General features: G+C 43.7%; 1 protein-coding gene across 1 annotated transcript; it reads right to left on the reverse strand.

The window, feature by feature from the left end:
• Nucleotides 1-308: 308 nt before the first annotated feature.
• On the reverse strand, nucleotides 309-13,452 carry dhx32a (DEAH (Asp-Glu-Ala-His) box polypeptide 32a; the record flags this gene model as incomplete). The annotated part of the gene is made up of 11 exons (XM_080747301.1): nucleotides 309-507; nucleotides 1,192-1,382; nucleotides 1,575-1,765; nucleotides 2,343-2,483; nucleotides 2,633-2,824; nucleotides 6,463-6,612; nucleotides 7,005-7,098; nucleotides 7,201-7,437; nucleotides 8,584-8,956; nucleotides 11,157-11,350; nucleotides 13,180-13,452. 11 exons carry the CDS (start codon nucleotides 13,450-13,452, stop codon nucleotides 309-311), a joined length of 2,235 nt encoding a protein of 744 aa, XP_080603427.1.
• Nucleotides 13,453-13,726: the final 274 nt, after the last annotated feature.

Here is a 13,726-nt window from a genome sequence, read left to right on the forward strand (position 1 = left end):
TAGATTTATTTTATTTAAAACCATTGCATTTTTTTAATTCATGAATAACTTCGCATCTTCACTTCGTCTTAACCAGTACTGTATGGGATTGGGAGCATCTGCATTTCTTATGTTTTTCAAATAATTTATTCAAGATTTCCTTTAATTTCTAACCATGCGTTATCTGTAAAAAAAAAACGTATTCTGAGTAATTAACTTTCAATCTCGTTCCAGATACATTATAAAAACGCTAAACATGAACATTGTTACAAGCAATTCCTTTTGGCAACAGATGGAAGCGTACGTGTTCAGATTCACGTGAGACACCTTCACTGGATCACGCATCTGTCATAGGTTTGCTCAGCAGCTGTGCAGTCCTTGTCAGTGTCCATGTTGATGGCTGAGGCCTCTTGTTCGTTCTCTTTACAGCTTCCAGTCCCGTCTCTGTCCAACACATGTTGCAGTAACTCTTTGCTCTCACTAGAGGGCAGGTTGTAGTAGAAATACTGGGGTGCCATCTGAATGAACCTTGAATGACAAAACACAGATAACAATGTATGGATGGACCTCCTTTTACATGGTTTGGAAAAGCTATTTTTAAATCTATCTATCTTACCAACTATCATCATCAATATCAACAGTCTTTTTTTAGCTTTTTTTTGCTCTGACACAAATAACCTTATTTCACATTACCAAATGTGACCAAACGTGCAATATAAAAAATACAATAATACCCATTCAGAATGAGACAACAGGGAACAAGGAATCCTGACAAATTATAATGAAGCCGTGGGCCTTATAATATTTGTCCTCTGGCCACATTTGGCCCCCGGGCCGCACTTTGGACACCACTTGTAAAGGGAGAAAAGTAGGGAGCCCATTGCTGGGAGACACCGGTCAACAAAGTACTGTATATAGGGCGTAGGAGGTTATAGGGATAGTTCAGTTCACCCAAATATTTAGGTTATATTGATTACTCACCCCATGGAGACTTGAATTCATGGATATTTTTTGCTTTTGTCGCATTCCTAACCCAATAATTTGAAGACCAGCAGTGGTTCCCTATGGAGAAACAAAGAGCCTGCTTTGTTCCCTTTGGAGACACAAAGAGTCTCCTCAAATTATTGGCTTCAGAATGCGACAAAAACTAATAAATATCCAATGAATTCAAGACTCCATGCGAGTAATCGATAGTCTATAATGTATACTTACGTTTCAGGGGATATTTCAGTGACCGTTCTTATGCAGTTGTTCTCTGACAGGGTATACTCATGGAATACAACCCACTCGGGAAGTGCCAGCTTGTGTGCCCGGTTGCCATAGCAGGAGAATGGGTGAACCTGCGCCATGTGCTTATGTGTCAGCATGAAGTAATTCCCAGATCCGTCCACGTCTCGAGCAATCTACAAAGAGGCAAATGCCGTGGTTAAGTGAGAGAGAAACGTATCTCAATGATATGTAAACTTATGTAAAATGACTGGCACCGTCTTTAAGAGGTCATGTCATATGAGTGTCCTTTATGCAGCCACGTTGAGTTTATGTGAATGCAGTAAAACATTTTATTACCGCGTTCAGGCTATCAAAACCACACATACCTGCATGAAGAACCCAGCCAACAGTGCTCTCTTGATGCTGTGGGTGTTGGACTTTGTGCCAAAGGACGGCTGAGAGATGGGAAGCTCAATCCGCTTCAGGATGTCGGTCAACTCTGACCTAATGGCATCAGCTGTCTTGAGGGCGCTCTGGTTGAGGAAACAGTCCCGACACCACTTCTCATCACCCACGCCTGTGAAAAAAGCACATACAAAGGCAGTCGCTTCAGTTCAGAGGTTTATTGAGGTTTTCGTTTAATACATTTAAGTCTAACAACTCTAACAACACATTCCTCTGTAGTACATAATCAGCATCGACTTGTTTCGCATTTATACACTTTTTGGCAGCAGGTGAATGCATGAATATAGGTTTCTTACTAAGTGCATATAGTATTGATTATACATTGCATGGACTTTTTTCAATACCACTATTACATCAAAGCTAATTTGCCTGAACCCTTCATTTTGTTAGTTTCAGTTTCTGAATATTGACAGGGTATATAGAAAATTCCATTCACACAATACAGTCTCATCTAACCCTATGTTACTATGCAAGCCTACTTACAGTACAATAGTAATACCAGGTTTTGTGACCTAGCCAGAACAATCGAATATAACCTGTTCAAAGGATTTTTACGTTTCATCACAGTGTATAACATTTGAAAACCACAAGAGTAAGGATGCATCACTGTCATTGCATTATACAGTATCATATTGGCACGAATTCAGCTCTTTTAATTACATCCGTTTCCTTTGATGGCTGCAACTTACATGGCTCTCTTTGGCTTTGTTTGAAGGCATTGTAGATGTTTATGAGGGTAAAATGATCGCCGTCAGGGTGCTGAAACCTTCTGTGACACTGGACTGCCTCATGGGCCATGCCAGCACGTGGCTCCACAAAGCAGCTTGGTGCTAAAACACAGAATCAATCGTTAAAGTCAAGGCAAGCTACTCTGATCAAGGGCTATCTGTTTTATTGAGGCATTGTCCAGCTAAGATGTGGTCAAACTGTCATGTGGCAAATTATATACAGTATTCCAAAATAGTACGTCCATACACACCTGAGAGCATAGCAGCGATGGTCAGCATCTCACTTACACATTCCAACTCACAGGATGCTAGCAGAGCTTTGGCCATCTGTGGGTCCAACGGGAACTCAGAGATGATGATTCCAATCTCAGACAAGTTGCCATCGTTATCTAAAGCTGCAAGGTAATCCAGCTCTTCCAAAGCCTGCATGAGACCCTCCGGATCTGAGCAAATTAAACACAACAGTAAATATTGTATAAGTGTTACATGTACAAGGCATTAGTAACAAGATAAACAGATTATGTGGCAATCCATTTTAACCACGTCCCTATTCTGGTTAAGTGAAATGAAATGAATGTTCTTCAAGCTTACAGAAATTACCATCCACAAAGAAAGAAATCACACTCAGTGTGAACTTGAAGTGAGTGGTGCCTTTTATGACTTCATTTCATTTAGCGTTCAACAAAGCTTGGTCAATGAGACAAGTGTCGGACAGACATACTGTACATACATACAGTACATACAGACAAAGCCAGATGTAGGAGCGTTTAGCAAGGGAGTGTTCCTTACCCAAAGACTTTTCTGTGCATAACCAGCTACTTACCCAGATGAGCCCTAGCGTCCCTATTCTGAGCACGTATTAATAGGCAAACATTCACCGGAAAAATACCAGATCTACAAGCTCACAACATATCGCAAGCTTGTAAAGGGTATCAGCTATTCTCAACTAAGACATCTGGAGGACCCTGATCAATGGAGCATACAGAGTGGTACATGTTACACTCACTCTTAAATGACAATACATTGACTACAAGTACAAAAGAGAGCAATATATATGAGCAGCAGCAGAATATGAGCGGAATATTTGGCGGCTATGCGGGTACACTTCCTCTTCATTGTGCCAGGGTTGCCGACGTTCTAACGAGACAGACTGTGTAATCATTAATGAGGTGGCCTCTTTCCTCTGTTCTGTTCTCTGCTCCCATGCTTGTGGTAGGTCGGAGCACGGACAATGGTTGGTGACAGGACCCCTGTCAGCTCAGCTAAAGCATGCCTGACTGGGCTCAAAGAGTTGCAATCTAGCATTGACCATGCAGATCCATCTGCACTACCACAGGCCCAAACAGCACCACAACCACAGACGCAATCAACACCAGGAGGTCCAGCTGTAGACTGGGAATCCGAAGGCTCCTGGTTTGGCTAGGGGTCCCCACTCCTCCTGGCAACATGTCGAAGGGTGGTTTAAAAGGCAATCTAAAATAACTAAGTATAAGAACTGAAGTATAAATATAATAATTACGGTGCGCGTCATCACCTTGATACTATAACTGCGTTAGTATATGTTCTCATATCAAGGGTTGTTTAAAAGGCTATTTAAAATAACTAAGAGTGGCAACCGATTTATAAAGTATATACAGTATAATATAAATATAATAATTGTGTCACACGTACAGTATATACTGTATATATAACAGCGTTAGCCTATATCAAATAGTAAGTGGTGCATTTATATAGCGCTTTTTATCCAAAGCGCTTTACATAGATTGTGCATTACAGTCACCCATTCATACACACAGATCCATCCATCCATCTTCAACCGCTTATCCGGAATCGGGTCGCGGGGGTAACAGTTCCAACTGAGACTTCCAGATTTCCTTATCCTGCGCAACTTCCTCCACTCCCTCTGGGAGTATACCGAGGCGTTCCCAGGCCAGTCTGGAGATATAATCTTTCCATCTGGTCTTAGGTCTGCCACGGGGTCTCCTCCCAGTGGGACGTGCATCGAGGACCTTCCTAGGAAGGCGCTCGGGGGGCATCCGTACTAGATGCCCGAACCACCTAAGCTGACTCCTTTCCAAGTGAAGGAGCAGCGGTTCTACTCCAAGTCTCTCTCGGGTGATTGAACTTCTCACCCTATCTCTAAGGGAGATACCAGCCACCCTTCTGAGAAAACTCATTTCGGCCGCTTGTACCCGAGACCTTATACTTTCGGTCATGACCCACACTTCATGACCATAGGTGAGAGTGGGAACGAAGATTGCTCGAAAGACAGAGAGCTTTGCCTTACGGCTCAACTCTTTTTTCTTCACAACAGTGCGATTTAGCGACTGCAAAACCGCTCCTGCTGCTCCGATTCTCCGGCTGATCTCCTTCTCCGTCTTCCCCTTTCTCTCACTTGTAAACAAGACCCCGAGATACTTAAACTCCTTCACCTGGGGTAATGTCTCATTCCCTACTTGGACTGCACAATCCATCGGTTCCCTGCTGAGAACCATGGCCTCAGACGCAAGGCACCAACCTGCAAATCGGGAGCAAGGACACTTTGACACCAACTCTGGGGGAGCCTGGGATTGAACTGGGAACCATGGTTCCCATCCGACCCCTCAATGCTCCTGGTGAGCAGGTTGGTGCCTTACATGGCTGCATCCATTGTCAGTGTGTGGATGATTGGTGCTTTATAAATGCAGACCATTTACCTCAGACTAGGGGTCTCTTCTAAAAATCGACGAATCGACGCGTCGTTTTAAGCCCCGGGAATCGACGGCAATTGTTTGAGTCGAAGCGAAAATATATATTTTTTTATATCACCAGTTATAGCCTACTACTGCCAGTACTGCGGTGCACTGCTGGACTGGTGTGGTGTCATGTACTTCCAATGAGAAGTAGCAATTGGCGAACAGTTATTTATTGTCTCGCACCAGCGTCGGGTTGAAAGTGAGACTGAACGGCCAGAACGGTTCAGAACCGCCGCTTCGTTAAAACATTCAGAGCCGGGACAGTGTTCCGTTAAGAGGAGGAAGCACGCTGTCAAAATCCCATATTAAATAACCTGCCACAGCACAAACGCGTCCACGAAGTAGTAAACAATCTTCTAAAGTCAAATTAACATACACAAGTGTAGGCTACAAGTTACATTTTCTAATTAAAGTGCTTCTGAATTGTTCCAGTGTTGTAATCCATGATGAATGATTGTGTTTCACTGTGTTTGCGTCCATGACATGTCCACACTGCTGGCTCAAGCGGGAGCTGTGCCTCCCCCTTTTTATGATCAGTTTTTGAAATGAATCCGTTCTCGACACTGACTCATTACTCTGTCAGTGCTCTGTGTCCCGCGACTGCGGACTGGATCCCATCGTTCATTTAAAAGAGCCGTTCAAGAGAGCGGAATCGTTCGCGAATGTCTCATCTCTACTGCACGCTGCAGACAGTGCAGAGAGACGGGGCAGAGTTGAAACAGCGGAGATGTTTTATTTGTTTTAACGGTGTGTGTTATAACTCTATGGTTGTACACTGCTATGCAGATAACATTTGATATCACCGAAAACACTGTGTATTCAATTCATCTCTTAATGTATTATTCTATTATGTTGACGTGGTTTAAAGCAGCACTTTTTTTTCCTTTTTTTTTTTACACAAAGTAGACTATAAAACGATTCGTCGACGCGTCGGATTAACCCCCGCGACTCGAATCGACTTCATAAATCCTGTGTCGAAGACAGCCCTACCTCAGACTATTAGATAAACTGCTGACAAGGCCTTGTGTTTTAGGGCAGGACTGAGCAGCAGCCTGTGGGAATCAATTTGCCTTGAATAGACACACTTTCCATTGAACAGGCTCTGTGCATAACCCTTTCACGATGGGTGCATACACGTTTCCAGTTCTGGTTCACTTTACCATAGCTTTGCTTGATTGGTGAGGCAGCGGATTTAAAAACTAAAACACATATGACTGTTTCCGAATTAAATCGGTGGCTGCACCAGAAACCTTGCCAACTTTTGGGAAACTGGAATGACAGTTATGCCTAGAACTCATTCAGATCACTTATGTTCACATAATGTTCTACTGTTCAATGTGGATCACCTGGCCTGTCGATGAAATCACAGTGTCTCAGGCCGGCTATCTCCATCCTCTTGAGGAAGAGGGCTGTGGACGTAATGTTGGACGCCAGGATCTGAGGAGGGTTCTCCGCAGGAAGCTGCCTCTCCTCAGGATATAAACAGAAACATTTACCTGGGGAAAACACAATAAAGGGGGTTAAGTATACTGGGGGAAAGGGGCCGAGTGGTTTCACATGGATATAATTGACATCTGGGAAGCTAACAGCTCTAGAACACAACCAGTGCCCTTCATGGCTGATCGAGATCAGCTGCAGTTGAGTTCACTCATGTGAATCACCTAATCTCAGTGTCATAGACGTGCAGACCGAATGTCGAATATCGTTGTGTCTACTAGTAAGCAGGCAGCTGCAGCAGCAACAAAAAATGTTGCTTCAGTACTCAAAACATTGGTATATTAACAATCTATTGACAATCATTTTACAGCTTTACGTGCTTCTTAGGTAAAAACATAAACGTTGATTAAGAACTTCTCCCCTGATCCTCAGTTTCATCATTGGCGTATACCTGTTGGTCCAGAGAGCTGCTTGCGGATGTCTGCTTGGCACCTACTAATAGGCTGAAGTACTTCTGAGTTAGCTCTTATCCTTGGGTTATACACCTACAGTAATAGAAACAACACACACATTTCATATTATGTACTGTAACAATCACTTACATTACACTTTAAACACATTAAATAATAACTGACTAAACAACTTACAGATCTTTTCTCAACCCCTGTGTCAATGACAAAGCTGATGGAGTCTACGGCCCATAACATGCCACCTCCTTGTCGGGCTGAAAGGAAGACCCTTCTGGACTTTGAGGATCTGGGTTCTCCATAAAGAGGTAGCAGCTCTCCTTGCCCTGAGCACAGGGCCATGGGTACCATCTGACCCAAGTCAGCCCCCAGTCTGGTGCCCTCTCTCTGGAGGATACTGTGGGCACACTCCACCTCCTGTGGACCAGTGGTGGAAAAAGTACAATTTTTATTTTTAAATGAAAAAGTATCAATACTGCAATGTAGAAAGTAGAATGTACTTGAGTAAAAGTACAAAAGCACTGACATAAAAATGTACTTAAAGTACCAAAAAGTACTCATTATGCAGAAAGACCCATGGCCAAGTTTTCAAATGTATACAAATCTTTTGAAAATAGCAAATCTACAAGCTCACTTGTCAGGTCGCAAGTTACTATGAAAAGCTCCACCGGCTGTCTCTCCGTCCCGCAGTCCGTCTGTCCGTACGTCACGTCACGTCAAATCACACTTTTGTCCCTACCGTTGGCCCTATCGATGCCAACCGTTTTAATGACTGTTGCCCTCATTTTAAGTTTGTGTGAGATTTCTGCTGAAAAAATGCAGTGTGGTCAAGATCCAAAAATATCAGGGTCTTGTTAGAGGCACAAGAACTGTCAATGGGTTCCAAGTTCCACGTCCACATGGTCTTTTTGTTCTATTGTCGATCTCTTGTTCAGTCATAAAACAACCTGTATATTAACTGGCAATACATTCCCAAGTATTCCAAAGATTTGCCAAAAAATAAATCAATGAAACTGCTGACATTGCAGCCCTATTGACCAGCTTCCAGGGTCTGAGTGGACTCACTGCTGTGCACACTGCACAAGAGAGACACAACGGCCCCTAAACATAGGCTGTCATTGTCATTGTCCGCTGTCAAACATGATCAGTGAAAACAGTGAGTGTGTGGGAAAATCTAGGTGCCATTCTGTTATGACAAGTACATGGATAGCAGAGACTACATTATGTCCAAATTGAGATTGACAACATAAAAGACAGTAATTGACAAAGAATTGTTAATTAAAGTACATTGAAAACGTTTTCAAACACTTTGAAGTTTTCTACATACATTTGATTCAATTCATTTTCATTTAGTTCAAACCTTGCTCAATATGGCTGCAATACACTCCAATCAAGTTGTACACATAAGAATGCACCAAAACCCAATCTCGGAACACCCCAAAAACCTCTGGAGGACACTGATTAACAAAGTATGTCTAAGGTTTAGGTGTAACAACCAAAATACATGGAATCTCCAATTGAAAGGGTAAATAAAACTATAACTCCTTATAAGACCTCACTCACCTGGGCAGAGGCCAAGAACACCGCGATGTCCCCTTCCTCTTTGGTGCGATGGATCTCCAGCACCAGCCTCAGTGCCGAGTAGAAGTAGTCCTTTTGGCTGCTGTTGCTGTAGACCACCTCGGCGGGGCACGGGGTCTCCAGTGCCAGGACGGGGACGTTTCCGTAGTGGCCCAGCAGCCTGCCGGTCATGGGCGGGGCGGTCAGCACGACGGCTTTGAGCTCGGGCCTCTGGAGCAGGATGTCCTTGAGGAGACCCAGCAGGACGTCCGTGCTGACCGTCCTCTCGTGGGCCTGGTCGATGACGATGACCCCGTAGCGCTCCAACAGGGGGTCCGACATCATCTCCCTGAGCAGCATGTCATCGGTGCAGTACCTGGACGACAGCGGCGCCGGGGGAATAATGATGATGATGAACATGAAAGCTGTGCCAAATGACATGCTATACATATGATACAATACAGTTTTTGTGTCAGGTTGGATTACTGAATATAATGGGGCAGTATCGTTAAATGCAGCAAACCGTGAGAATTACAGGGGTGTCCGGGACCCCTAGGGGGTCCTCAGAGTTACTACAGGGGGGCTATTCTGAGGAGAACATTAGATAAAAATAGCAGATCCACAAGCAACGCCTTGCGCAGCTCGTAGATCGGCTATTTTCAGCAAATAGGTTTGGTGTAGAGGTAGCGCCCGCTGGCCTACTGAATCACGCATTTATATATACATTTATTTATGTAGAGGGTGTCCCTGCTTCATCTCTTTCTCAGCTAAGGGGTCCTTGGCCTGAAAACGTTGAAGACCCCTGGTCTATATCGTGTGGTAGAATTTCCAGGAAAACACACCCCCCCTCCCCCAAATACACAATATGAAGCACCCGACGGTGCATTGTTCAAGAAGTGATATCTTTATCTCAAGCTGTGGTCGTGTTTAATAATTTCATCGACTACACAGATAGCATCTCATTCTATCTGGCCAAACTGTCTTTTACCTGACAGCTTCCCACTGATATTCAAAAATATCAGATATGGAATATCCGCCATATGGAGGAAGTGAACAGACATACCAGCATGGTTCTACTACTGTAGGCAAGCACACACAGTGAACCTTCACTAAGACAGTATCTTAAAGAGGGAGTCTGTGCGAGTGGATGGTATCAGCTAGATGTCACAGTGCAAGTGTGAGGAGGAAATTAAAAGAAAGCAGACAGCTGTAGATGAGAGGGAAGAGGGGCTGTCTGGTATTCAAAAGTTAGCCAGTTGGTCCCCTGGCCTGCCTAGTCCACTGTATGTTTCCAAGTGTCTTGGGCATGAACACTTAAGCCTAGGGCTGTCACAATTATTACATAATCGTCTAATCGTGATTATTTGACATTGTCACAATTATTTTGTCATAATCGTCATAATCGTGAATGTTGACAAATGTCAGAAATAGTGGAAATAGCAGATCTACAAGCTGTGAGCTTGTAGATCGGCTATTTCCACTATCAATGTTATTTTTGAAGTAGTAACTTGTCAAATATGTCAGTAATGTACCTGTATTTGTATATTTAGGTTATGTGTCATATCTACCATATGCAACTTCAAAGCCTAAAAGCCAAACAGAAATGTAATTATCAACGATAAATACACAATTAAATCGTTAATCGCTAATTATTTGAGTGACAATTAATCGTCATGTAAAATGTCATATCGTGACAGCCCTACTTAACCCTTTCCAAGCCACGGGGAGCCCCTTAATATTAAAACCGTACTATATCGGACTTCCTAGGGGGGGAGGGGCAGCCAATCGTCTTTTCCCGTACTTTCCCGTATTTACCGAAATAAATGATTTTCATCCGAAAATCGGCGATCGTCTAACCTTCCCTAGTCACCACTCGTGCATTGATAGCTCATGGCTGGTCTGACATGAAGCAGAAGTGATGTCATGGCCCTTTCCTTCTCCAAGGCACCTTCCCCCATTCGGTTACTGTCTGTACACGAGTGCTTCTACTGCAGCCGTGCTGGTGGCTATGCTAGCGATACTTTTCAGTTCTACTCTTGAGTCACACGTGGATTATTTGAGGGGACATTTACGTGAACGGATCGCGCACGCGAAACGCACGGGGACATGATGCGTCAGCCGAATCTCCCACTCTAAGCCAATGCAGATTGAGAATTTCACTGGGAACTGGGGTGAGTAAAACAACGGGGGATCGCGGAATGGTAATGGGGGATGAAGACCACGTGATATAGCACTGGATGTCTGGTAAAATGAATGCGGTTCAGATCATAATATAATAATAGAAATTTCACGGCTAATCTACCAACAACCATTCTATTTCGGACGGCAAAGTGTTAAGCCCTAACTGCTTCATTCTGCAAATGTACTGTGCAAATATACCCTATCAACAACAACATCATTATTATTAGTACTGTTACTAATGTGTGACGTGCATGTTGTGACAGTTGACTTCGGTTCCGTTTCCTGAAATGTGACGACCAGTGCGCTTAAAATTCATAGCGGGACACGTGTGAAGCAGCTACACTTGCGCGTGGTCAGCTCTGAAACGATGCCCCATCGAACAGCAAGTCACAGACCTCAAGACGGTGTCCGAAGAACAGCAGGTCTGCTGTGGGATGGTGTAGCCCACTTCGTGGCCTATGTTGACGTCCATCTCGTCGGCCACGCGCAGGGCCAGGTTCACAACCTCCTGCCTGTGGATATGGGTGCACACCACCACGCCATGTTGGTACTGGGCAGAAAGGCAGAACTCTGCACACCACTGGGGGATCTGGAAGGTTCGACATTCAAGACCTTATTATCATGACGATCAGAGAATGTTTGGAATTTTGTTTGGGGCCATTATATGCAGAGACAGGACAAGACGACACATGCATGTCAAATATAAAAACATTTGACATTCTAAAAGGTCGGGACAGCAGCACCAATATGGTTAAAAGTACAAAGGCAGACGATGAATCTCTGGCCACATTAACAAAGCAGTAGTGAGACTAATGAGTTAAACAAGCTTATGCATGCTAATCCTATCTTTAGAGACACAGAGAGAGAGAGAGGGAGAGAGAGAGAGACAGACAAACAGACAGACAGAGAGAGACACAGAGAGAGAGAGAGAGACACAAGAATGTCATCAGTAGCCTGGTATAGAAAGCACCAGCAACACAGTCACACCACAACTTAGAAATCCATGGAGGGGATCGGGTCAGTATTGTGTCAGCAGTAGCTAGGGAAGAGTAAATAAACACCATAACAAACAGCGACAGGGGGATATACTATGGTATTATCCTCCATAATGCAAAATTGCTTTGGCAGCATGTAGCGGCTCCTGTGAATCGGGGCTTAGCAGCAGGAGGTCCCCTAACACCCATGCTGCAGGAGCCTTTGTGCTGCTGGCCTGCCTGTTAGACACAGACAGGCCTGATGTTAGCCTGGCTGGACAGCCACATGGACAGCGCACAACAGCATCTGCTGAGCAGGGCAGCTTGTTCACCCAGGCACACACACCTGCCCTACCCTCTCTGGGGACTGGGGACAGGGGAAGTCACAGATTTTTGGTATTTTTATCTGACTTTTTTCAGTGGCAAACCCAAGAGAGGGATAGTGTGAACTGAAGATGTAACAGGAATGACCTTTAATTAAATGTTGTACTCAATTTTTAAAAATCCAAATCAAGGGAGGGGTGCTGGTACAAGCTAGACATCAGTTTGTATGTGGACTGAATTGGATGGCAGGATTTGAGAAGGAATGTGGACTTAAAATGCAAGTTTGTGTCCAATTTAAAGGCAGGAAATAGTCAAACTTGAGGAAGATTGCTGGGGACACTACAGGGTAGTTGCACTATTCCCAGGGTCTGTTGGCACAGATCTGAAAAGGAATTGCTGTAATATCAGATTCCATGTCGCTATGTTTAGAGAGAGTGCCAGTTTCACTGGAGAGTATCCAACAAGTGTTGCTCAGGCCAGGGGCTACAAACTGCAGAACAAACATGACTGGAGTGAATAAGTAACTCTTACAATTGGGTCCATTAAAACTTCCTGGAAGAAAATACAACTTGTGATCTGTGCACATACAATGCACAATGATACAGTAAAAAGAATGTGGTGTAAAGTAACAAAGTACATTTACTCAAGTACTGTACTTAAGTATAATTTTTACTTGAGTATTTCCAATTAACAATACTTTTACTCTACTCCTCCACTACATCAGAGGCAAATATTGTACTTTTTACACCACTATTTGATCAACTTTAGTCATTTGTTACTGATTTTGATTATTATTTAAACATACATTAACCACTTAAGCCCTATACATTTCAGCAATTTGAAAAAGCATTGAGAGCTTGTAGATACAGTATGCCACTTTAAAAAGCTTTGATTATACATTTGAAAACTTGATATGGGACATTCTGCATAATGAATAGGACACTTTTACTTTTGGTACCAACTCTTTACAATACATTTTGATGCCAATACATTTTGATGCTACATTTTGAATTCCGGAATTTTACTTGTAACACAACACAGTATGTTCTACATTGCAGTAGATACTTTTACTCAAGTACAAAATGTGAGTACGTGTTCTTCCACCACTGCGTAAACTCACTTGTGTACTCTTCCCAGTCCCAAGTGTTCCAGACACAACAACGAGTCGGTTGTTCGCCAGCGCGTCCAGAAACTGGCGCTTGACTCTCCATACGGGCAGCGTCTTCCTCTCTTTCAGCAGCTTGTAGTAACGCGAGGAAAAGGGCAACCCGTCGAACTTGTTCAACTCCAGATCATCTCCGAACGCGAACGCTTGATCGTCCACCACAACTTCTCCTGCATCTTCTTCTGGGTGGATCTCGTCCCCGACTATTGATCGATCGTCTCCTGACATGACGCATACATCTACTGTTGTTACGCTGATGGTGGTGATGATGGCACAAAAAGTCCAGGGCGCAACAGTTCTTCTTGGCAACGCTTCATTGATAAAACTCCACCACTCCCCTCTTCCACCAGCAGTACTGCCAATAATAATGATGGGTGATCCGGAGATTATCACTCTCGGTCACCAATGTTTGAAAGAAAGTTTAGCCTAAGTATCAATTTCTTCTTACGTGTGTTTTCTGTTTTGTTTAAAGTGTCTTTAAAAAGTAGTCCCCGACTCCCCG

This window comes from Nannobrachium achirus (genome assembly GCF_963921795.1).
Source record: "Nannobrachium achirus genome assembly, chromosome: 18".
Taxonomy (NCBI): Eukaryota; Metazoa; Chordata; class Actinopteri; order Myctophiformes; family Myctophidae; genus Nannobrachium; species Nannobrachium achirus.